Below are 27,252 nucleotides of genomic sequence, written 5' to 3'. Positions count from 1 at the left end.
ATGAAAGAGAATAAATAATGCATCATTAACTTTTCTTGCAAGCATCTGGGAAAGAAATTTTAGGTAATTTCCTCCTTCAGTCTCATTCTTAATCAGCGAAGTGGAAGCAGATAATATTTCTGTAAGATCTCTAGCTGTAGAACACAGATTCTCTCAGTTTTCAATTTATTGGCCTAATGAGAAATTTCCCACTTAGAAGGGATATTTGGAGAAGGTGTAAGCAGAGTGGGCAGCTCAGTGCACACAATTCTATATGTAGCAACAATTTTAAAAAATCCAGGTTTCTTGCAAGTGAAGAGACAAGATGGCATAAAGCACTTCTTCAAAAATATGTAGTGCATTCATTTGTTAAATGGGGTATTCAATAGTCATTTTCCCTGCAAAGAAAAGATCACCATTTGGCAAATTGTACCTTGAGGGGAGGGAAGCAAAAATGAACTGTTATACAATGCATCTGGCTACAAAAAAGTGACTTATTAAAAACTGCATACCTTAGACCAGGTAGGCAAGATGCTACAGTGCAAGCTTGTGGTTATGCTAGGCTTCCCAGGGTCTCCCCTACCCCTGAGCCACCCAGTGCTCCACTTAACAACCCAAACGGTCACTTAAAAATCACAGTGGGGAGAGCAAGGATTGAGGTCATTAAGCGAGACAATCACATTGGTACCTTGTTTAATGACCAGTATGATTTGTGACAATAGTTCTAAGGCTCCATTATGATCATAAATTGAGGACTACATGTAATACGATGTCAGGTTCTTTAAGATAACTCATTCCCACCATCAGTAAGTGTACAAAGTTCACCCATTGCCACAAGATGCAGTGAGGGTCATCAGTTTGATTTGACTAAATCCATCAAGGTATAGGATGTTTAAGTCATGGCAATGTTCTGAGTCAGTGTATGGTTTGAGGGCAAGTTGCTGCAATACAGACTAGATTTCCATTTTGATTTAACTATAATTAACTGAATAAACCATACTAGGACAGGAATGGGCAACCTTTTAATGAATAAGGGACATATTTTGGTTTGGGGGAGCTGCAAAACAGATAGGACTACATAATTTCATTTAAAAAAAAAGAACTATGCTTACTTTAGGGTTTGCTGGATAGCTTTTATGTGAATTTAAATGGACTCCAGAGGATGGTAGAGGACAGGAAGGCCTGGAGGAATGTTATCCATAGGGTCGCGATGGGTCGGACACGACTTTGCAACTAACAACAAAAAATTCAAAATTATAGAAACTGAGATCAGCTTGGTGAAGGTGCTCTGGGTATTACACATGCAGCACTCTTGTTCTAAGACATGATTTGCTCCTTTGAATTTGGCTTCCCATTGTAAATCCAGCCATAGGGCACTGTGTAGCTGGTTGACCTGAAGCTTTTAGGGTTCTGTTTGCAAACTAAAATAATAGAGTGGATTGGCCCAGCATCTGTGTAATAAAACATACAATGCCAGGAGTGGTTAAATATTATATGTTGTTTTAGCAGGTGTTCAATAGTTGTAATATGGAATGTATACTATTGAAACAGCATTATTTTAAGTAGATGATAATGGAATGAATTAAAACTGAAAGTACTTTGTGTGATTGACATATTCCTTCAGAACAACCACTCTATGTAAGTTATATTGACAGTATTCAGGTTACGTATACTTAACGCATTAATGAATCTCTGCATTTTGTTGTCCTTGGATAGACAGCTTTCTAGAAGTTTCTGTACTATTGAATCTTTTGCATAAGCAGGGATTGAAACTGACAGATAAAAATTGATGAAAATGTGTATTCCATTATGTACGAAGAATATTAATGATATGCTTGAGATAGTTTCCAATAGTTTATTACTGGACAGTGAAATATTTTGTTATAGTGCTATGCTTTTACAGAATGAAGAAGACACTGACTCATATCGGTTTTGACACACTTTCTTACCATGTTTCCCCAAAAATAAAACCTTGTCTTATATTTTTTTGGACCCTGAAATAAGCGCTTGGCCTTATTTTCGGGGAGGTCTTATTATTTTGGGGTGAGTGGAGTAAGAGGGGGGTTCCTCTTGCTGTCTTACCTGATTTCCAGCTCTGTCTCTAACCCTAACCAGAGGAAATGGTGGGGACCGGCTGCTCATGCCTTTAAATATTTGCGGGAAGGGCTTATTTTTTTTGGGGGGGGGGTTAGCACATGCGTTCAAAAGCTCAATTGGGCTTATTATCAGGGGATGCCTTATTTTCGGGAAAATGGGGTAGAGTAATTAAAATATTAGTAATATTATATTGTGGTATTAATGTTTTTAAAAAGGTATGCTTGAGAGTCAATGGAACATGATTCATATAAAAAACTTGGGCCAAAAAGCTGAGGAGTAAAGTGTTTTCTTTACTACTTCTTCTGCCACTGCCCTACAAATTCTAGGTAAACCTTCCCCTCTTTAGTGCCCTCCAAGAGTGTTGGGATCTTCAAGCAATGGAAGAGGCAACTTGCCTGATGCAACTTGCATCGTAACATTATGACACTGAGATACAGTATATGTATTTATGTCCAACATCAGGCTGCAAGTACACAAGGTCCTATTTGCATTTGTGACAGTTGGTTTTTTTTTTTTTTGTCATTTTAATCATAAAATAAAAAGGTGCTTTCAATTGAAACTACAACTCCCAGAGCTTCTAGATGAAACGAAATTCAATACCAAGAGTATATTAGCTTGGGGAAGGAGATTCATAGCACAGGTATTCCTCAATTTACAAAGTTCAGTTAGTGAACATTCAAAATTACAATATCACTGAAAAAGTGACATATGACCATTTTTCACTTGCAACCGTTGCAGCATCCCCATGGTCATGTGATTTACATTTGGATGCTTGACAACTGACTCACATTTATGACGGTTGCAGTGTCCTGGGATTATGTGATCACATTTTGCAAATTTATGACAAACAAAGTCAAGGGGGAAACCAGAATCACTAAACCACCATGTTACTAAGTTAACAACTGCAATGATTTACTTAACTACTGTGGCAAGAAAGGTTGTACAATGGGGCAAAATTCAACAGATGCGTCGTTTATCAACATAAATTTTGGGCTCAATTGTGATTGTAAGTCGAGAACTATCTACCTTTCTGGATCACTTTATAGAATTAGACGTTGGTGGCAAAGGTTTTTGATCTGGGTTCATATGTTCTTAGAAGATGGAGATTGTACAGTAAAATTTGTATGTCTGACAGAATTCAAACTTGATCCAAGATTTAATTGTTAAAACTTTCTAATTCGAGGAAAAGGAAATCTTCCTTTTTTTCTGAGATCCACTGTCAGTTGGTGATTCAGAGGGCCAAATTCAAAAGAGCACGAGGCCACCCTGTTCTCTTCTGGTCTATTCATATGTGCTCTCACTTTCCATAGATTAGAAAAGGAGATAATCTGAGCAAATAAGAGATTGGGATCAACAAAGGAAGGCAACAGTCACACATAGAAAATGTCAAATAAAATCGCTACAATCTAAGCAAGTTACATATATCTACTTACTGAATTTCAGATTATATTGTAGAAAAGTTAATTGTGATTGGGCATACTTTTCTTCAGTTTTTCATCCTCGTGAAAAGAGCAGTAGTTTTGGTGTCATAGAACTTAGGCCAAAGACTGTCTCTTAAGAGACACTAGCTGTTGTGCTACTCAGACATTGCAGTTTGCAAGTTTAGCCACAAATAAAAAAATGTATTGACTAAAGTATTCTATTCATTCTGTATTTGAGTCATAAAGAAATACTTGCAGTTTTCTTTAGATAAAGTACTGCTAATTTAATAACGTAAATTAATTCCCCTGTGTTCCCTTATAATGGGGAACATAGGTGTGTTCTGATTTATTAAGTATTTCCAACTCAGGGCTAACTTGGCCAATTTTAAAAAAATATCAGTATATTAGGGTTTTTCATTCTCTGAGGATATAGAGGTCTGATTGCCAAATATAAAGACAAGTCAAAGGAAAATAGTATAAATAATATTAGTCAAATGGTAATATAAATAATATTAACCAAATTGTAGAGTGCTTTGATTCAGATTAGATTTATCTTAAATTGAGTTTTGTAAAATAGTTGTTACATTTCTAAAAATATCTAAATAAATGGATGTCCTATTGATTCATTTCGTGCAATTAAAATGTATGCTTTGAAGAAAGAGAGGGCCTAACTATTCTTTCATCTTTCTTAGTTGCTGTTTGTATTAGAAGAATGCCTTCAAGAGAATAAGATCCCTCTTAAGGTTTATTTGTTTGTTCTGTCTGCAATAAAGACAGGTATCATTTAAATGTTTGAAATGTGAGACATCAGATTTAATCTCCGGGCTAACAGAAGACTCCTGTTTGATATTGGATGAATCATTGATGGATTTCCTAACCCATCTCAGAGGAAGGTTGCTGTAGAGATGAATGCTGATAGGGAACAAAATGAGTTGCTCCAAGCCTTGGAGGAAATCAGGAGTAAAGTTCAAATTACAGCTGACACTGTGGACAGCAAATTCCAAGTTTCATTACTTTTTAAAAATAAAATGCTAAGATTGCATCCAGTTTTGTTAATGGATCCTACTCTTGAAAGTAATGAAATAGATCTAAATCTGATCTTTTTATAAATGCTGTATTTATACATGCAAAAATGTTTGCATTGTGATGTATCAATTTAAAATCTGTATCAACATTGTGATAAATTTGACAATGATAAATTACACATATAGGGACAAAATAATTTAATTAGGCTTAAAGTTTTGTACTCTGACTTGATGCTATGCCAGCTACAAGTAGTCCTCAACTTACAACTGGGTAACAAAAGTGACTTACAGTGACTTCTGTACGGTCAGTTATGAGCGTCGCTCCAGCCTCATGGTCTTGTGAACACAGTTCACCCTCATGGTCTTGTGAACACAGTTCAGCACTTGGCAACCAGCTCGCATTTACAAGATTGCAGTGTTTTATGGTCACATGATCGCAATTTTCACCCTTTTTTTGTTTGTTGATTTCCGCCAAAAAAAAACCCATGGGAAAGCTGGATACACCTAAGAACCAAGTGATTCCCCTAACCACCACTGTAAAAAATATTGTAAAATCAACTTTGACTTATGGCCACAACAATGGAAATTCTGGTCCCAATTCTAGTCATAAGGACTATCTGCACCCTAGATCTTTTCTGAAAATGGATTAGAGATCAATTACATTTAGTCAGCATGTAAAACAAAACTAGCCGTTTTATGACTAATGCAATGTGTAAATGCAGCCACTTATGCAGTTTTCTTGGCAAGACTTTTGAAAGTAGTTGTCATTGCCTTTTTTAGTTCTGAGAGAGGGGAACTTGTGCCTAAGGCGGGTGGGCAAATGTGGACCTTTTACAACCTGTGGACTTCAACTCCCAAAACTCCCTGGGAGTTGAAGTCCACAGGTTGTATAAGGGCCACATTTGCCTACCTCTGGCTTAAGGCATACCTAGAAGTCATAACTATCTGGTTCCTATTTCAGGGCCTTTAACAATTATTACAAGCTGGTTCTCCAAAAAAGTACATGCATGGTGCTTACTTTTTTGAACAATGTTTATTTGCATTTAGAAAACCATTGGTAATTGAATCTGACAATAAATATATGTGATTTGGGTGCTTATAGGCGCCCAATGCACATGCATTTTACTGTTCCAATATATACTTGAAGTCCTTGTTATGTGCCAAACTCTCTTCATAATGCTGGACATCTACAGAATATATGAGTTATGATATTGAAAGAATGAGGGTTATTGAACCTGTGGTGATACTCTTTTGCCCTGGAACATTTTATATTATACTTTTAAAATGTTCAGGGTCTTGAGCCCTTCTCATTAATCAATTTACATTCCAATTAAAATGTTCAAGGAAACCTAGATAATCAATCTGGACCTGTATTAGGTTTTGCTCCTGAATAGACACGACAATACTACCAGCAATAATTATTTTCTAGTTTTGGAATGATCTCAGGTCTCACCTGAAGTTTATTTTTAGCCAGTTGAGAAAAAAGAAAAAAAAACATGTTTAAAAAACTAGAAAAGCAAATATTTATTCTATGCACTGATTGTGAATACCTTTTTTTTTAAATAAAAAGAGAAATGTCAGTGGAAATGTCTGTATAGTCAATAGGGAAATTATAGCTTTAGTATGTTGAAGGAACATAGTTTCTCCTTGACTAGAGATAAATGGACCTGTTCTGATAACAGGTTTATTTCAAAAGTTATTAAACCAGTCAAATCTCCTGGGTTTAAGCATGACCGCACACAATCTCATCAAATTAAAGAAAAAAAACACAATATGGGGAATATGGAACAAGGCTATATTACATCATTGGCTCTTTCTCATATGGTTAGAAAGGCATCAATAATGTTTGAAGATTATGAGGTTATGATGTGTGTTGCCTGGTCTTTGTAGCAAGTGTTCTGTTTTTTCAGCTGTATGGTCTTTTCTAGCAATTTTGCTTTGAATAGATATGAAAATAGATGAATGGACCGTTTTAAGTATTGCCATTGCACAAGTTAATTAGTTTAACCCTGTGCATTAGTGAGTCTATTTTAACTGACATTTAAATGAATTGAGTCAATGGATCCTTTTTTAGTGACATCATCTTTTCATCTCCCTTTGTTGATTTAATTAGGCATCTTATGGAAAGGAAAGTTTTTCACTTTGGTAGAAAAGGAAAATGGGTTTAAGAGCATGATATGCAGTATTGTAAAGATGGCTAAGTGAAACTTAAAGGTGGTAACAGACATCAACCTCTGTAAGCGGGAGGAGGTGGGAGTGATGGTATTATGACATCACACAATGACATGGATTATGTAATATGAGCAAATTACAGAATTTACATCATTGTATGGTGATGACATCACAATGGCTTGCACCAGGCACCTGTTAGATAATAGATAAGCAGTGCATAAATTCTCTGGCTTAGGTCTTTCAGAATTTTGCAGTTGTGACTAATGTGTTAAGACTACCAGAAAGAAAGAAAAACAATGTTAAAGCCATTCAGCCATGAAATTCAGAGGGCTGGTCACTGTCTTCTTCCTCATCAGGGTGTTGCAACAATAACTTACAAACTACAAAGAGGAATCCTTGTGTGTCACTTTGAGCCTCCAGAAGAAAGACAGGGTAAAAATACAACAAGATAAATAATTGCTGCTCTTTTTCTCTACTTTTACTTGGATCGTTAGTTTCATAAAATGGTTGTTATTTAATAAAGCCCATAGAAATATATTTCCTGTTATCCTTTGGAGAAATCCTAATACTTCATGGTTTTTTACATTGCCCCTTTTTAGATATGCTTTTTTAAAAATGTTTTTTAGAATGAAACAAGTTCCTTATTGATTGGTTTCTGTTTACTTTAGTGCAAACAGGGATATCAAGCAAATGGAAAGATTAATTCCCTTCTGTGCATTGCATCATCCTGTTGTCCTTGTCATTTACCTTTCCTGCCTCCCTCTGCTTCCCATATTGAAGACCAAATACAAACAAAAAGACTGGTTGAACAGGAGAGGCCATGAATTCGACAAACCTGCCAGGTTATGTATGGGTAGAAGCCAGTCTCTTCTCTGCCAGTTCAGCAGAAAAAAGCCTCAGGTGCTGCAGAGAAACAAATGTTACCTTTTCAAGCACTGTTTGGATTTGGAAGCAAACATTTCAAAAGGATATTCCTTCTCTTTGGTTGTTCATTTCTGAACTTGAATAGGTCTGCAGACATGCTGGGCTAATACTGTCATCTTGATAAAGCCCTCCTGTGTCACCAGAGGGCTGCTATTTGAGCAGAGCAAAGGCTGCCCTCACTCTATATATAGGGTTTCCCTGTTGGAGCTTGATTGGCTGAGATGCCTTTGTTCTTTATTATGTAATCACACTTCTGCTAAAATACCTATGAAGGCAGGCCTTAAAAATTCAACTAACCAAGAAACCTAGCTCACATGTTGGAAGTGTGCAATTAAAGTGGCCTCTTACAGTGGCAATTGATTGCCTTAAGAATGCTTGCCAATATGATGAAACGGGTCAAACTAGGTAGAGTTCCATTATTCCACAGGGCTTTATATGAACAATCAGCGAGTCCCTAAAGAAGATCAGAAGTGAACTTCTGTGCAGATTCTAACTTTCATCCTCCCACGCTTCAGTCATTCATAACCACAGCCTTAAGGATTAGCACCATTTTTCTCATATCGCTCAAATTCTTAGCTTCAGCATGCCAGCAATAATTACAGAAAAATTCTAGGTTCAAAATATCCATCTGTGGCTCAGGGTTTTTTTTCTTTTCTTTTCAGAATTAGGTACTTTTGCAAAAAAAAATAAAAAAATAAAAATGCAAATATTTCTTTTCTTGCTCTCCAGCTTATAGTTTAAAAGCTATCCACTCATTAGATGCATTAATTATTCTACCTAGGTTTTATTTTTAGAAGCAGAGCTTTTCTGGATTTATGTTTGCTGCTAATTCATGTGAGCAGTTTAGCAAGAAAGTAGAACAGGATTGCAATGCATTTCCCCAACCGTTTTTAAAAGGGTTGTTTGCACATTGGATTGTTGAGGTGTTGTTACCTTTTTAGTAAATGTAGCATGCAAGGAAAATGCAAGCTCTCTACTGACATTCTTTGAATCCATTTAGATTATGCATTTTTAAAATTCACTTGACTGAAGTAGTCTTTCATACAAATATAAATGTCTAAGATGAGTGTTTTGAATTTTATAAAATAATTTTATAAAAACCAAAGCTCATGTCAAATTATTGAATGGGTGTTATCCTTTTGTAACAGGCATTTTTTTGAAAAGCATTGCTCTCTAGTTAATTCTTCTGATCTCAAAACTGCGCTACAATAAATAGCCTTGTGATCCAAGCTTATGCTTTCTCTTGACCAGGCTAGTGTCTTACACTTACTATATTTTCTTATCAACCATGGTTTATAGAACATATAATCCATGTTGGGTTGTTCTATATTGGTTATTCCTAATTTTTCATATTTGTTATGTGATTTCCTTTGGAACTTCTATTTCTTTTCTCTATTGGTAATATCGCAGTAGATATCCAAATGTAATAAATACGTTTAAGATATATCTGATAACATGATTTATCTGGTACTATTGAACTATTTTGCCTAAATGATCATAAAAATTTGTAGTGTGATTAAGAGAATTCTGTGTTTTGTTTTGTTTTTTTAACAAATCTTAGCTTTTCATTCTCTCCAAAGTACAGGTCTGATATATGGTACAGCTATTTTCAAAGATCTCATGTCAATAATTTATCAATAAAAGTTTATGCCATAATTAGCATGCTTATATTTTCCTCTGTTTTTGGAATAACAGATTTACTCATCTCCTTTTGGAATACTGCTTATTGGCTACTTCAGAACAAAAAAAATGTCTCTAGGTGATTTATAGTACAGAGTGAAATTAAATATCCAAATAGCAAATACAATAAAAACAGATCAGCTCTAACTATCCTTTGAGCAGGGCCGGATTTTCCTATAGGCTAACTAGGCTTCAGCCTAGGGCCTCAAGATCAAGAGGGGCCTACATTCAAATTGTTAGCAAAATTAAAATTACACTTTCATTATAGGTGAAAGGGCCTCATAAGTGGAATAGCCTAGGGCCTCTTTTCATCTAAATCCGGCCCTGCTTTTGAGACACTCAGTTATTGGATGTTAAGGAAACAAATTTCATCTATCTCTACCTGCTGGTAATCCATGTTAGGTGAAATATGTTCCTTGGAAAAAATGTTCAGTCAATCTCTATGGCATAGAAACTGGACTTTGATCAAATGGATTTAGATATACTTTGTTTTCAGTAGAAACTGGTTACTGACTTCCCTGCTGTTCTTGATCTTCTGTTATTGGAAGTATTAAAGTATCTCCTAGAAATGTATCACCCAGATTTGCTAATTCTGTATCTAGTTACAGTTTTTCTACATTTAAATTCTATTTATGCAGTATCTGTATGTGAGTGAAACAAGTGCAGGAATCTGTTTGTTTTGTACGTTCTGTCATATTTTTCTAAGAAATGTATTATTTTGGCTTAGATGTTACTATTCTCTCCTTTTATTTGCTGCTTCTGCAGGTGCATTTTTGTGATCAAGTTTTAGAAGCAACTATTCAGAAAGTATACTGACCACCCTTATATTCAGTATAAATATATTCAAGTCAAAACGTAGACCTATGATGAGATTTGTTTTGCTTGCTCTTCCTGTGTAGGGTTTTGGCAGAATGTTTAACATGATGAGAATGTCCCAAATAACAAAACCAAATACATTTGGACTTAGATTAAGGGCTTTGTGAAATTTTTAAGTGAGCAAACTGATTATTTAATCCTATTTTACAATACTTCTTTAAAACTAAAAAGTGGAATTCATTTTGAGGCTGGAAACTTGTCAAATCAACCTGCTGGTTACTGCAATCACTGCAGAACCCAAGGTGTTAAAGAAAATGTATTCATTTCAGTTTCCAAATTGATGTTTGCTCAGTGTGTTTTGGGCTTTGGCCAGTGAATTGCTCAAGCATAAGTCAAATAAAGATAGGACATTTTAAGGATCAAATACTTGCATTTTATGTGGGTTTTTTTAGAAGTTCTGAATGGTTTGGGAGGTCATCAGAAACTGCTGTATACTGAATCTAAGAAGGGTGAATGACTCCCCGCATAATGTTTTAGAAAAAAATCTAGTATGTTTATGGATATGAGATTATTTATAAATAGAACTTCCTCATTTTCCAAATAGGAATTAAAATGTCAACATATGGCAGTACTGCAGTTCTAAAATGATGCCCCACTGAACCTATTAAACTTGCTTTGCACAATGTTGTGATTATAATTGTACTTACAATGATGAGAAAAATATCTGTATACCTATCCTCCTTGTGTAAAACACAAAAACGAATATAAAAATTTAATCAGTCAATGACAAATCCTTCTTAAAAATAAAACATGTAAAAGCTTATATGGCTCCAGTAGGATGTAACTCATGGTCCTATTTGTCTTTCAGGGTTGATTGTTGGAGTAATCTTGAGATATGGCATACCTCCTGCCAGTGGTCATGACAAGCCTTTCAGCTGTTCTCAGGAAGACAGGGCTTATTCCACTCTGTTGGTCAACATCAGTGGGAAGTTCTTTGAATATACTTTAAAAGGAGAAATAAGCCCTGGAAAAATACACAATGTGGAACAGAATGATATACTGCGAAAAGTGAGAGCTGCCTTTTGTTGACTAAGGTTCCTTTCTTACTGAACTATACCATTTGACAAAAGATTTTTTCAAAGCTGAAAATGTGAAATGCTGTGTAATCTTTCCTAGTAGTAGGATGCAGTTTGTAGTGTTGTTCAAATACATAACAACCCATCTCTTCTGCATTCTGTGATCCTTAGACATGATTATTGAACTTTCCATAGCAGTTTGATAGTTTATTTTCCCTCCTCCCACCACCTAAGGTACTTTCTTCAGATAACCTCAAAATCTCAGGGTGTGTGCAACATATACTATTAAATAGTCATTTCTTCCTTATCGCAAGTCATGATGTGGCTTGCTTCTTCTGTTATTTTTTTTATAGATCAGGAACTAAATGTAAGGGGTAGATTATCCAAAACCACTTACCCCCTATCCATATCCTTATCCCTAATAAGGATATGAAACCAAACTTCTTCTTTTTTCAAGTTTTTTATTTTATTTTACATATACATATCAATGTATTAATAAGAGCCTTGGTACTACAGTGGTTTAAAGCACCCTGTTATTAACACAGCTGCCTGCAATTTACTGCTGGTTCGAATCTCTCCAAGGCTCAAGGTTGACTCAGCCTTCCATCCTTTCTAAGGTAGGTTAAATGAGGACCCAGTTTGTGGGGGCAATAAGCTGACTTTGTATAAATATACAAAAGTATGAAGGCTATTGCTTAATGCACTGTAAGCCGCCCTGAGTCTCCGGAGAAGGGCGGCATATAAATCAAATTAAAAAAAAAAAAAAAAAAATGTGTGAACAGTGTGGCACCTGGGTGTTATACATTTTAATACATATAAAACTAGTAATATTAATCATAGTTGTTATATTCATCCATCTTATGTATTTCTAATAATAGTACACATTTATATTAAGTTATAGTCTTTCATTATTAAATTATTCCATGTTTCAATATATTCTAATGCCAATCACCATATTATTTAAACATAATAATACCATTCAATTTCTAAACTTCCCTCTTGTTATTGCTTTCATTTTGTTATATAAAAATGTGTATACTAATATTCTCCCTTTCTCTTATTTCTATCTCTATTCTAACTTTTAATCATATCACCCTTATATTAAAAGACGTTTTCTTTCTATCCAACATCTCTCACCCACTTTGGTGCAGTTCATTTTTAACTTATCTCCCATATTTCACTCTTTGCATCTATTTGTATTAAGATACAATCATTCATTATTTCATTGTTCAATGTTTCAATACACAGTTCTAATACCAATCACAATATTATTTAAACATGCAAGGTTATTCTAATCATATTCTTTACAATCATCAAATCTATATAATTCTGATAGTAATACACATTTTACATTAAGGTATGTTCTTTCATTATTTAATTGCTCAATGTTCCAATATATTATTTCAATGCCAAACACAATATTATTTAAACATTCTTAATAATACCATCATTCAATCTCTAGTTTTCCCATTTTATTATTGCTTTTGTTTCATTATATAAAGGTGTGTGTCAGAAAGGAAAAAAGCCCAGTACCGAGTAGATGTGATTCTACTGAGCTGGAGCTACAAAAAAACCTTGGCTACATAGGGAAAACCTGGCTAGAAGAAAAACACACATAAACCCTACGAAGAAGTAAGAAAATTGATACTGTACCTTTACAGGGAGGATACATAAGACATGGATGTGGCCTACTGATGACAGCTAAGAAATGGAGCTAGAAATGGATCTATTTAGGTCTCTAGCAGTTAGAGCTTGCTAGGTGTCAGAAAGGAAAAAAGCCCAGAACCGAGTAGATGTGATTCTACTGAGCTGGAGCTACAAAAAAACCTTGGCTACGTAGGGAAAACCTGGCTAGAAGAAAAACACACAGACACACACACACACACACACACACACACACACATATATATATATGAAAAATTAACGCCATCTCATTCAAAGTTCCACTCATTTCCTCCTTATGGGGCATCTTGTTTTGTTTTAAGAAGTCCCACTTTTGTCCAGTAGTCCAAGAACTATTTATTCATATATATATATATATATAAAATATATGAATGTTCCCCCATTCTCTTATTTCTAATCATGCCACCATTCTAAAAAAGAAGGGAAAGGGAAAACAACAACAACAACAAAAACCCTTTTCTTTCTATCCATCGTCTCTTCCCTGCTTCAGTACTTTGATTCTTACTCTTTTTCTAACCTGCCTCCCATATTCCTCTCTTGGGTCTTTATCTCTATCTGCGTCTACATCCTAGTTGTTGGTGTTTCTCCCATCTTCCACTGCCTAGCTTTCAAAATATTTGCCCGGAGCCCTATCTCCCTTTCAATAGTATCTTTCTGTATCTCCAATTCTCTTTTTAACTAAAAATATTTCCCCCCTGGTTAATTTCATCAGTCATTGTTATTTTTATTATTATCTCCTCCTTGTCTTCTTCTTTTGATCGCTGGTTCCTCGGTTCTGTCTTTTCCTCCATTCCTTCTGCTAGCTCCTCCCTTTTTTGGGCATCTTGATTTTTATTCATTGTCCCTGGTATAATATTTTCCATTTTTTCCATACTCTCCTTAAATCCTTCTTCCATAATGTCCTTTGTGCTTTGAAAAATTAACGCCATCTCATTCAAAGTTCCACTCATTTCCTCCTTATGGGGCATCTTGTTTTGTTTTAAGAAGTCCCACTTTTGTCCAGTAGTCCAAGAACTATTTATTCAGACCTAAAGTTGCCCTTCAAGAAGTACATTAATCATACTTCTTTGTATCCCATAGGTAATCAGTCAGTTCCATTCAAATAGTCCCGGGAGTTATCCAAAGCCTCTTTGAGTCCCCTTTATAGGTTCAATCTTCTAGCATAACATTCAGATGTCATTTTAATTGAATATCTGCCTTGTTATTCCTTGTGCTTCCGGTTGACGTTGCAGTGAGATTAGACACAAAGAGTGGGTCTCCGCATTCCCGTTGCAAGTTCTCTCCATCAGTGGGCTGCAAAAGGAGCCAAAGCTGCCCCGTAGGGGCGGTGAAGCAAAGAGGGGTACCCTGTGAGGTCGCGGAGAGTCGCAACTCTCCTGTCTGATCTGAGATTCTCTTTCCCTCTCAGCCACAACGAGAGGGCAGCCTAAAGATGGCTGCCACAAAACTGGAACAGCCAAGGAACAACTAAGGCTGGTGCTAGAGCGAAGTAGGCGAACAGTGACTGGAACTGGGGGAGAGGATTCCTTTTTACTTAAAACCTAATCCCAAGGGATAATCTAGAACTATTTGCTCAGAATTATTTGTTAAAGTGGCGATTAAGCATTTTGAGGAGAATATCAGACCAGAAAGAAAAGACTTAAAGAGAGAAAAACAATAAACTTCTAAAAATACAGAAAATTGGACTCAGAAAACTGGGAAGACGTGGTAATGGGAAGGCATTTTAAAATGCTGAAATTATTTATTAAAAAACTTATCCTGCTTCTATAATTGAATTACAATTACAATTACAATTAAAATAATTAAAATCAGACTGATTAGTGGCAACACTGAAATTTGAGAGTGCCACCTGCTGATGAGAGGAAAATATACAAGCCTGGGAATACTTATTTGAAGGACTGTGAAAGTCACCATTTTGCTATGTGCAGAATGTAGGTTAAGTGAAACTTTTGTTGGGAAAGATAAATGGTCACCTGAATCATCTTGCAAAGTGGAACACACACTTGTGAATTAGAGCGATGTAAGAACTTCTTGCAATAAAATCTGTTTCCTGAGGCAGATATCAAAGTAATAATTTCAGAAAAATTGAAAAATATGTCCTGAGAAACTATCAAAAATATAGACACATAGGCATTTTATTCAATAACATATTCTCTCTCTTTTTCTTTTAAGGTAACTTTTGACCCAGAAGTATTCTTCAACATCCTTTTACCTCCCATTATTTTCCATGCTGGCTACAGTTTAAAGAAAGTAAGCTTCAAGTATTCTTATTTTCACAATCTGGATTTTCATCCTTGTGTTCACATAAAACTGACTTTTTCTTATATTATGTTCCAGTTTGTTGGATTTACTTTTGGAAACTACTGAACTGCTAGAATAGCATGTTCTGGAGGAGAAATTGAGCATGCTGGAGTTCACAGGCATTTTCTGTTCTTTAACTTGTAAATTGTTTATATCCCTACTATAAATTAGTCACCTAACTATCTGGCCACTCACTTAGCTCCCGTGGACTGATGTGCAGACCTCAAAATTTATTGTAATCTCAAATAATGTTCTTTAGGGTATCAACCAAGATCTTCCAAGTTTTAGAAGGTTGATTGGGTTATATGGGAATAAGATACTCTTGGGAGGTTTTCAAGCTACATAACCGATATAGAATTTTCCATATAGCCTTCATGATACAGGCCATGTCTTACACTGAAAGTCCTGTAGTTTATTTTCAGAAGAGTAGTTCCACTTAGAAAATAAGGCAGTCATCTTCTAAATAGCATTCAGAGAGATCTAACATGGCAATTGATACCCATTTTATTTTTTCTTTGTCTCTTAAGTAAGATGTGTGTTTATAGTGTACAGCTAAGAAAGCTGCTTAAATAAAATAAATGCAAAAGTCTTTATTATTATTATTTTTTTGTGATTATTGTGAGAGTTCACTATAATCAGTGGAAATTAGGGTTTTAAACTCAGCCACAGCTGGATTTCACTTAATAATTTCTTTAGTTTCTCCTTTTACATAAAAGCCTGCCATGCTTTTTTTGCAACTTGGTAGGTATGATAACTACAGATGTTTTGTGTACATGTACATTTATGATTTTTTTTAGCCCAGGGATAAAATTAGAATGATCAGATATCCATTGAAACTGGTGGGCCAGATTTCTTGAATATTAAGGTAAAGTTAAGGTAGGATATCTTTAGCAAGGATGCATTCTATATTCTCATCTATATTACTTGCTTTGTTCTAGTCTTTGTTTCATAATTGCTACAAAATAAAGGATGAAATTATAATATTGTATTTTGGCCACTCCAGAATGACTTGTAAACCCATTTGGGATTGTAAACAGCTTGTTGGAATGATAGGCCTGCATTCAAAGTAGATGAACCCTTGTGGCCTGTAAAGTGTTGATAAATATTCCTCTACAGCAGTTTTCTCCACCACAGATTCAAACATGACAAAGTCATTCTGTTCTTTGGCCAACGTTTCCACATTCACATTACCAAATGTACTTTTTTTTTTTTAGTTAGGAAAAATTCTGAAGAACTCTTTCTTTGCAACTAATTCACTTTTTCCCCCTCCCTACAGAGGCACTTTTTCAGAAATCTTGGATCAATTTTAACTTACGCTTTCTTGGGAACTGCAGTCTCTTGTTTCATTATTGGGTGAGTTGAGTATTGCAATACTTTTTAGGCCTTGTGGGAGATAATTTTGGAATCAACTGATTCAGTAAAAGAGCATGCAAGACAAGATATTTGGCAAAATTAATAATACAATTTTTTATCTTTTTTCTTTTTTGCTTTCATTTCTGCAATTTGGTTACCTTTTAAAAATAGCTTTAAAGTAAATTCTCCCCCTCTCTTTCCCCCCACTCCCCTTCCTTCTTCTTTTTCTATGTGTGATGTATATGTGAAGAATCAAGGCAAGGGTGAAATGCTCCCGGTTCGGCCTGGATCACCCGATCCAGTAGCGATGGCGGAGGGTGATTCGGAGAACTGGTAGCAAAAATCTCTGCATGCCCCCCCATGCCCAGCTGAGCCGCGCGATCATCAGAGGCTTTTTTTTTTACTTTTAAAAGCATTTTTTCTATAACCTCTTTGGTCGAAAAAATGCTTTTAAAAGTAAAAAAAAAAGCCTCTGATGATCACACGGCTCAGCTGGGATCGTCAGAGGCTTTTAAAAGCATTTTTTTCTGCAACCTCTTAAGGTTGTAGAAAAAATGCTTTTAAAAGTAAAAAAAAAAAAAAGTTGGCCACGCCCACCCAGTCACATTAAAAAAAACCCCACCAAGCCATCCCCACAGAACCGATAGTAACAAATTTTACATTTCACCACTGAATCAAGGGCAATGTCCCTTTTTTTTTATTTGTATTTAATGAAAACAGAGAAGTCATGAATATAATCTCAGTCCCACCCATTTCATTCATGTAACCATATATAAATTAAGTTCAATAATGCAGTGGTTAGAATGCAGTACTGCAGGCTACTTCTTCTGACTGCCGGCTGCCTGGAATTTGGCAGATCGAATCTCACCAGGCTCAAGGTTGACTCAGCCTTCCATCCTTCCGAGGTCGGTAAAATGAGGACCCAGATTGTTGGGGGCAATATGCTGACTCTGTAAACCGCTTAGAGAAGGCTGTAAAAAGTATTGTAAACCGGTATATAAGTCTAAGTGCTATTGCTATTACTTGGAAAACAAAAATAGCTGTATATTTTTTTAAAACATATAACAGACTAAATCTAAAATAATGTGGTTTGTGGTCATTTCATTGTTGTTTATATTTAATATTTCTCTACACATTTTATGTGTTTTGTTATATTTTATTGAATTTCATGTATTTTTAATTCTGTGTAGGGCTGGAAAGTATCTAAACAAGGCCAGAGAAATAAATGAAAATACTGAAAAAAATAATGTTTCCTTGCATCCTCTTATTCTTCAGGAATCTCATGTATGGTGTGGTAAAACTAATGAAGCTGGTGGGACAGCTTTCTGATAAATTCTACTACACTGATTGCCTTTTCTTTGGAGCCATAATATCTGCTACTGATCCAGGTACAAACTTCAGTTTTTAAAATTAGGTTTATACATGGTTGTAGTTGTTTTAATTCATGATTCAATTACATTATAATTGGCTGGGTTCCAGGGATAAAATCCAGTAGGTTCTGACAGGTTCTGGGGAACCAGTAGCGGAAATTTTGAGTAGTTCGGAGAACCGGCAAATACCACCTCTAGCTGGCCCCAGAGTGGGGTGGGAATGGAAATTTTGCAATATCCTTCCCCCAGGAGTAGGGAGGGAATGGGGATTTTGCAGTATCCTTCCCCTGGAGTGGGTTGGGAATGGAGATTTTGCAGTATCCTTCCCCTGCCACACCCACCAAGCCACACCTATAGAACCGGTAGTAAAAAAAATTGGATTTCACCACTGCTGGGTTCATACAATGTACAAGGCATAAAGCATACTTTACATATGCAGTGGTTTTACAAACACACTAATCAAAACAAACAAGCAAAAATGTGTTTGCTTACCATGATGTGTGAATCAAACTTTGTGTCTGTAAGGTTTTGTATAACTAATAAGGTATAGTGAAGTTGTAATAAATTTAATACATACAAATCAAGCTAAATATTTATTATAGTCGTAGACCAGCATAATTCATATAAAGTAAATATAGAAATTGCAAAAATGCTTGTAAGTCATTTCACTAACACTCAACCTGGCAACATCTTTGACTACATGTTTGTATTGCAACATGAAAACCTTTCCCTGCATAGGAAATGTAAAGAAAATGTTTTCTATAAAGAATTATATACAACTTAATGTTTTTTTTTCTTTTACTCTTTTTTGCTTCCTTATTTTAGTCACTGTCCTGGCAATTTTTAATGAACTTCATGCTGATGTTGATTTATATGCACTGCTGTTTGGAGAAAGTGTTCTAAATGATGCTGTTGCTATTGTACTATCTTCGTAAGTAAAATGCTCAGGGGTTTTGCTGTGTTTTGTAATGTCATCACATGGGAATGTCATTGTTCTTGTATTTACCTGGAGAAATTTGGGGAGGATAAATAGGTGAGAGTTGTCTGATGTCTAAAATGATGAATGATGTAGGGCAGATTTTGGGCTGACTGCTATTTCTCTTTCCCTTCTCTTTTTACAGTTCTATTGTAGCATATCAACCCACTGGGGAAAATGCCCATGCCTTTGATGCAGCAGCCTTTTTTAAATGTGTCGGTGTCTTTCTTGGAATCTTCAGTGGTTCTTTCATGATGGGAGTAGTGACTGGAATTGTGACAGCTCTTATATCCTTCTGCTAAAAATGCCTTCCAGCTGTTTGCATGTGCAAACCAAGTCCTAGTTTCCCTTTTTGGCACAGGCAATTTGTTTTTCTCTTCTTCGCAGCTCTTGTCTCTGGAGAATTGTGGTGGGTAGCATATAATCTTCTAAAGCTGCTCTGAATAAGGGAAAATTTTGCACCACAGGAGAGTTGGTTTAGAGACAGGATCTATTGTGGGTCAAGCCTAAATCAAACTTTTCATTCAGATGAGGCTAAAATGGGAACATTATATGCAAGAAAATTTAAGGAGGAGGCAGATAGCAAGATACGGAGGGATGCAAGGATATGAGAGGAATGACAGGAGTTCAGAATCTGGCCACTATCCAAGCAAAGATTTAAGGCTAATCTAAAAACATTTTTAATCATGCTACATTAGGATGTCATGAGAACCAGCAATTAACTGCATATCTGCTCTCTAATTCTTCTGCCTCATCACTAATACCTTTGAGACAACTCTCAGTAATTCTTAAATCACATATAGTCTTTGTATGGCCTTGACAAAATGTTCACGTGACAAAGTTTACCAAACTACACTGCTTTCCCTTGCTGGAGACAGCCCTTTTTTTCCTGATGTCTTGGAGTACATTCTTGTTGGCTGAGGCTTGTGGTTTTACAGGTAAGGCGCTTTTATAGAAAAGAAGAATCTAAGTAATGTCATGCTGACATAACAATTCCTATTGTTGGAACCCTATAATTGTTCCTGTCATCAGATGTGTGTGTTTATTTTTGAGATAAGTAAATTAATTTATTTTTAGCAAGTGTTCCTGCATGGAGTACATACTTGAATAGACTTCTGCAAACATTTTGAATTCAGTCTGGGCTTTGAATCATGTGCAAGAACAAAATCATTGTATTTGCTCTCAGTATCTAAAGGCAGTGATATCTTTTCCCAGAACTGTGTGCCTTAAATATGTTGTGAACTGATACTAGATTTACACGGATTTGCCTGGAAGTATCGTTAGGATATTGAATGTGAAAAGATATGCAATCTATAATTTAGTTCCTTGCCCTTATTCCTGCATCCAAATAAATGCTAAAAACAACAATGTATAATTGAGAATGACTTTTGCACATTTCTTAACATTTTGATGATGTATATGTTCCTGGACTAAACTGCCTTAGTTTCTGTCCTTTAGTGGTATTACAGAGTTCAAAATCAGCTTGAATTGTACCAAAACAGGAATATCCTTATATATTTTGAATTAGCTACTAGACCATAAAGCAGCTTTTGCTAATCAGATATGCAGACCAACTCCCAGAATTCTAAGCCAGCATGACCATTATTGAAAATCCCGGTAGCTGAAGAGTTTTTATTTATAATATTGAGATTTTCCATTTGATAGATTTGACATTAGAAATATATTTTTAAGCTATGGTTTTTTGAAAAGCAAACTCAAAAGTTCCAATCAGAGTCAGAAAAGTTGAAGTTGATTCCTTACCTCTATATTTTGTTTTCATTTAAGTAAGATTGCTAACATTTTTAATAGCCTGAATTTTATATAAATACAGAATTATTTATATTGAACAATTCTAGACAAAATATGATCTATGTTATATTCTTTTTGGTTCTAGTAGGCTATTTACAATTTTCTTTATCAGCAGGAAATAAATCTTTAAAAATGTTGAAGCATTGTATAAACTGAAATGTAGCACATCTAAGCGATAAGTTTCAAATATCATTGAATTGCTGAAACATAGTGTCTAGTTGTAATTTTGTCTTTTGTACCTTGATGGGTGTAGACAAAATGCTTGTATTCTAAAAAAAATACTGATTTCTTAATGCCAGAATGAGCCTAGTATTTTATTTCAATCTCACCAATGGTTTGAAGAATCGGAAGCTGTCAAGGTTCTGTCTACAAACATGGAATATATATGATAGTGGGCATCTGAAAAGATGCTATATGGCAGGCCCTATTTACAAGTAGTTTCTTCGTACTCCTGGGAATACAGAACTAGGAGTCCAGGACCTATGGTAATATCTTTAAGTAAGATTAAGCTCTGTAGCTTTTCATGGGGATATGTGCCTTAGAAAAGGTTAACCTACCAGGTCCTCTTAGGCAAGCCAGATATTCAATACTTTAGGAATGAAAGAAAACATACGGTACTTAAAATCTTAATGAGCATAGAAAAGAGACAATCTACAGTTGCTTAATGTTTCTTTTTATTGCTGTTTTCTTGACAGGGGTTGTATCTGTTCTTTTCTGTGGTATAACACAAGCTCACTACACATACAATAATCTATCTGTTGAATCAAGAAGCCGAACCAAGCAGGTGAGGGGGAAAAAAAATCTTGGCTTTGCTGTGTAAGTAGGCATGATTTGTATTGTTTACATGCATTTATTGTGTCAGGTTGTTCTTACTTAATAAGAACAGAAAATGCTTTTTGCAGTTAATAAAAATTGATGAACTGAAATATGCAATTGGGAAACAATCAAGTGCAGTCTTCTTTGGATTGTAACCCCGACGGGGGTGAAATGCTCCCGGTTTGGACTGGATTGCCTGATCCGGTAGCAATGGAGATGGGTGGTTCGGAGAACCGGTAGCAAAAATCCCGCCCCCCACCCCATGCTCAGCTGAGCCGCACAATCATCAGAGGCTTTTTTTTTTTTACTTTTAAAAGCATTTTTTCTACAACCTTTTCGGCCAAAAAATGCTTTTAAAAGTAAAAAAAAAAAAAAGGCCCTGATGATCGTGCGGCTCAGCTGGGATCGTCAAAGGCTTTTAAAAGAAAAAAACCCTTTTTTTCTTTTAAATGCCTCTGACGATCCAAGCTGAGTTGCCTGATCGGCAGAGCCTCTGCTGAAGAGGTTGTAGAAAAAATGGTTCTAAAAGTTAAAAAAGAAATAATTGGCCATGCCCACCCAGCCACATTACCCCCACCACCAAGCCACGCCCACAGAACCGGTAGTAACAAATTTTAGATTTCACCACTGAACCCCGACCTCAGGGTTGTAGAGTTGTATATTGAAATGTTGCTCTGTCATGTCCTCCAAAACATCCTTAGGGCTACAGAACTAGGGGGCTGGAACAAAGATTCTTGGCTATTCTTCTACTATAATTTTCCCTGTGTGTGACTGATGTATTGCCATCTTTGCCACATGATTCTGCTAGGATACCTTTCATGAGTTATGGCAGGATTGGGACCTCCTTTTATTCTGTGGTTTCAGCTGCGCTGGGACATTTAAGGACTAAAATGATGATAACAGTGACAACATGATCTGTTCTTCCTATATGACTAAATGATTGTGCAGCAAGGCCCAAACACTGGTATCTATAAATATGGTGATACACTGTTTAACGTTCAGCTAATGGAATGCTAGGCACCTCTTATGCTACTCGTTGTATATGAGATGATACATATAAGACTTCTGATTTGTAGTTGGCTTTAGTGGTTTAGTTTTTAAGGAGGTTAGTTTTATGGCGCTGAACAGGAATCTTAGGTGCTTCACATGTTGCTCATAAGATAAATATCATAAAACAGGAATTCCTCCCTGATCTTGCTGGACTACAACTCTCCTCATCAGCTGTGCTGCTGGGATTGCTGTAGATGTTGCACAGCTGATGAGGAGAGTTGTAGTCCAGCAAGATCAGGGAGGAATTCTTGTTTTATGATATTTATCTTTACTACATTGGAAGACCATTCAAATTCAATATTTATTAAGAAAAGCTGAACAGATATGAATTTGGGAATTACCTTCTTGACATTATACTATCTCAGGTATATAATTTCAGATGCATAGTATAAAATGATAATAATTGGTAACAAACTGACATATTTAACTTTTAAACCCATTATTTTCTATGATTACATGTATTTTATTTTACTTAGCATAAGCTTTATGGAAGACAGGAATACATAGATATTTATATAAAATGTCAGGTATATTGAATGCAACTGGCAAACTAATCTTTTCACATTTCTCCTCAGCTCTTTGAAGTTCTGCATTTCTTGGCTGAGAATTTCATATTTTCTTATATGGGCTTAGCTTTGTTTACTTTCCAGAAACATGTTTTCAGCCCCGTTTTCATAATTGGAGCTTTTGTATCCTTTCTTCATATTTCAAATGTATGCTTCAAAGGTTTCAGAAGTTTTCTCTGTGTTTTTATGGAGTTGCAATGAGATATTTTTAAAAGTGTACTTCTATTGAAGTTTACTTAGAAATAAATCCTACAGAATTCATAGGATTATCTCCTAACTACATACAGTATGTTTAGGATTTCAGCTGTATTTTATAGCAGGTTGGAAAACAGACTACAGTAGCTTTTGCTGCAGTCTCTTTTATAAAACCATAGCTTTTGAATTTTGTGTTGCTATAATCCAAACAAGAGGCTCGAGCTTCTTAAATTATAATCTATATTATATCTAGTAGATTAAATATTAGAAAAATCATTATCTCTGTCCATGAGTCAAAGTATTGTGTGGGATAAAAGATCTCTGAAACCTGCATATTTATCAAGGCTAGTATGAGATTTGAGAAACCTTCAGAAGAAGATAGACAATGTGTGTTAAAGTCAGATGACAAAAAGTCAAATTCTGATATCTTCCGAAGTTCTCAAGCATCTGAGATTAAAACTGAAGGAGAAGCCGTTTGGTGAGAAGAAAAAAATTCCTGAAATATAATTTCAAAAAATTATATTTTTTCATCTTTCCTAGAATATGAAACTAAAATAACTCTAATGTAATTAGAGTTATTTTAGTTTCATATTCTAGGAAAGATGAAAAAGAAGAACATGGTATTTGCTGAAAACTAGAAAATGGAGAATTATACCTTCAGATGAAAACTGAGAGATGAGGAACTTTATTGTTCCTAAATATGTCATGCAGGAAGAAAAAAAACCCAAATTTAATCTTGCCTTCAGAATTAAGTTTAAAAAATCCTTTTATTATCGTACCTTTGCTGATTCTGTTACACTTCTGAGACTGTGTAGTAAGCCCTAGAGAGAAATTTACTCTAAACCAGAATCTACTTTTTAATCCCTCTCAATCAGTTTCACATAGTAATGGCAATATCTTAAGTTGTACTGATTATTGTTAATATTTATGATGCAATCTTCAGAGAACTGATACTAAAAGGTTTCTCTTCCTCTTCTTTTTGCTGTTGTGTACTTGACTTCTCCATGGAGAGCATTAATAGTGTCAGGTTTGGTTGTTATTCAGATGAGACATCTGGAGGAAATCTCAAGAATATAGACTAAACCAGTGTTCCTCAACCTTGGAAGCTTGAAGATGGGTGGACTTCAACTCCCAGAATCCCCCAGCCAGTGCTACTTCCCACCTGACTGGATCCCTACAGGCCTTGGGGCCTGCTACCCCCTACACTGGGTCTCATACCCTTGGGCCTGCTTTCCAACCTGTCATGCCTTGCTCCACCTACTTCTTCCAAAGGTTCTATTTAAGAAAAAGAATCATCCAATGTCCCAATCAGCCTTTCTATGTAGAAGCTGCCTCATGCTGTTTTGGAATTGGCTACAATTCTCGCATTCCAAGAATTAATTAATAATTAAATTTCCTTACCTCCTTTCAAAGATCTATTGGTTTGGAGCCTGCATAGTTTGCTCCGAAACCTATAACAGAGGTAGAAATTCAAAGTATTATTTTGTCCTACAGCATTGATGTTTCAGCATGTAAAGATGATTAGGAGAGCGTATTTATTTATGGATTTCATAAATTTGCCTTCGGGTTCAGTTTTATTGATTCAGCAACAGTAACATTCTCTGGAGTGTCCCTGTGTCTCTGTTTTCATTGAGTGGACCAATGTCCTTTAGGAAGGCTCTTGTAACATTCACATGTATGCTAGAACTGACAATTAAGGTTGGCTTTATTTCAAAGAGACCTTGTACTTCCTCTTTATCTTAAATCTTCTAAACCCATTTAGATTAGCCTAGTGCTGAACATCTGTGGAGCATCTCTTCCTGTTAACTTTTATATAGAAGCTCAGTTTTAAGCGTTCATAAGCATTCATTAAACACCACTTCTTAAGCACTTGCAAGTGAGCAATGTACATAGGTAAATGAGCACTTGAAAATCAAGCAGGTGAATGTGATATGGAGTATTCTCTATGCAAGGATTTTCCCACTTGAATTGACTTGGCAAAGAAGTGCAATTTATCTTCTGCCTGTTATCCCTAAGGATCCATTCAAGTGGCTTTCATGATATGAGCGGTTTCTTAGTGACCAGTGCAGGAGGAAGATTGACTGACTGTTAATCCTATTTTTTTCTCAATAGCAGCCTTATGCTTACTGCAGATAATGAAGAACAAATAGATAGCAAGAGATGTTGGGTCTCTTAGTATTGAAGTAGAGGCTTCCCTTGTTCAAACCGCACGACAAACAGATTTCAATGGAACAGAGGCTCTCTCGGAAAGGGTTAGGATGTAAATATTACATGTTTAAGAATAAGGAAAGGGTTTGTTACATGAGAAAGAGAAGTTGTAGGATATTTATTCTTAAAGTTATTAAATTAAACTGTCTGAGTTTTAGTCTTAATAAGGTGTTTTACCATACTATTTTATACTTCTGCTATGTCCCAGTGTTGTTTAATAGATCCGATATTCCCTGCTTTGCATTTGTTTTTTTATGAGTCATTGCTTTGCTTTTTATTCAGATTTTGTGTTTTATGCTAGTCATGAAATAAAGCATTTTGATATTTGATGTAATATTTGATATTCTTAAAATTAATGAAATTACTTGGAAATCATACAAGGGATGTATAAATGCCTGTTGGATTCTTAACCAAAAGTTGTGGTTAGATAGCGGTTTTCGTGGGACGAGCTGCACACATCTATCCACTCTCTTTCTTCCTGAATTTGGGAAGAAGGCACAAGATCTCCTGGAATTTTCAACATATGATGATGTTTTCAGGTAAATCAATAAATTGAAGCCAATAAAGAGGGTTTCCTTAAATAACAACAACAACAACAACAACAACAACAATAAATATATTCTAATATTTTGGTAGTCCTCAACTTAAACTATTCATTTAGTGATTGTTCAAAGTTACAATGCTACTGAAAAAAGGACTCTTGACTGTTTTTCACACTTATGACTATTGCAGTATCCCTGTGGTCATGTGATCAAAATTTGGCCGCTTGACAAACTGGCATGTATTTATGACGGTTGCAGCCTCCCGGGGTCCTGTGATCACCTTTTGTGACTTTCTGACAAGCAAAGTCAATAGGGAAATCAGATTCACTTAACAATTAAATTGTAATTTAACGACTGCAGTAATTCATTTAACAACTGTGGTAATAAAGGTGATAAAATAGGCTGAAATTCATTTAACAATTATCCTCCTTAGCAATGGAAATTTTGGGCTCAATTGTCATAAATTGAGGACTACCTGTATTCATTGGTCATTCTTATTTTTCCCCATTCTTTATTTTGGCTTCTCTGATTTTTTAAAACTTTTTTAACTTCATTGGTTGTTAAGTTTGTACTTTTATTTGTTCTTCCCTTCTCTTCTCATCCCACCCCATCCCAAAATGAAGAAAGATAAGACCATTTAGGCCATGTAATTTGTGGGATGTTCCCATGGCAATATTAACACAGTTCCAATTGTTTTCTGAACTACATATCATTCATTTCACCCATACTGAGAGATGGAGTGACAATGTATTTCTGTTTCCATTCAAGAAAACAAAATAACTGCCCTATCATACTCCATGAATGCTGTTAATTGCTCAGTAACCACAATTTATTTGCTGAGGTGAACCCAAATAGTGGCAGTGCAGTGATCCTGGGAAATCTGTAGCAGGACACTCTTATGACCTCACATTACTGCTTCTTCTGAAGAAGCATCAGAGAAAACAAATAATTTTAACATTATTGGGAATCTTTATTTTTTAATGGTTCTATGTAATCACAAAAGTAATGTTAAAAGAAAACAATTCTAAGATATTATTATTCTTCCTGTAGCTGGTATATGCTCTTAGAATAATAGAATAACAAGTTGGAAGGGGCCTTGGAGGTCTTCTAGTACAGGGGTGTCAAACTCAAGGCCTGGGGGCCGGATCTGGCCCATGGGATGCTTAGATCTGGCCCGTGTGGCCTCCCTGGAA

At 35.6% G+C, this 27,252-nt stretch overlaps 1 protein-coding gene across 3 annotated transcripts in view; it reads left to right on the top strand.

Moving 5' to 3' along the window:
- SLC9A7 (solute carrier family 9 member A7) overlaps positions 1-27,252 on the top strand; it is a 62,358-nt gene that overhangs the window by 12,322 nt on the left and 22,784 nt on the right. For all 3 annotated transcript variants that reach the window (XR_011600374.1, XM_070943397.1, XM_070943396.1), the window contains exons 2-11: positions 10,983-11,182; positions 15,046-15,123; positions 16,451-16,527; positions 17,803-17,915; positions 18,723-18,828; positions 19,019-19,160; positions 19,706-19,811; positions 21,378-21,466; positions 23,124-23,237; positions 25,945-26,056. Coding sequence is in view for 2 of the 3 variants with exons in the window: in XM_070943397.1 (XP_070799498.1) it covers positions 10,983-11,182; positions 15,046-15,123; positions 16,451-16,527; positions 17,803-17,915; positions 18,723-18,828; positions 19,019-19,160; positions 19,706-19,811; positions 21,378-21,466; positions 23,124-23,237; positions 25,945-26,056 (1,137 nt within the window). In the remaining variant the exon portion in view is untranslated. The remainder of the gene's footprint in view (positions 1-10,982; positions 11,183-15,045; positions 15,124-16,450; positions 16,528-17,802; positions 17,916-18,722; positions 18,829-19,018; positions 19,161-19,705; positions 19,812-21,377; positions 21,467-23,123; positions 23,238-25,944; positions 26,057-27,252) is intronic.

Source organism: Pituophis catenifer, unplaced genomic scaffold, assembly GCF_029215685.1.
Source record: "Pituophis catenifer annectens isolate HBS135680 unplaced genomic scaffold, rPitCat1.0.hap2 SCAF_4, whole genome shotgun sequence".
NCBI classification, from domain to species: domain Eukaryota; kingdom Metazoa; phylum Chordata; class Lepidosauria; order Squamata; family Colubridae; genus Pituophis; species Pituophis catenifer.
Note: the sequence above shows the minus strand (reverse complement) of the source record. Positions and strands in the feature narration are given on the sequence as shown.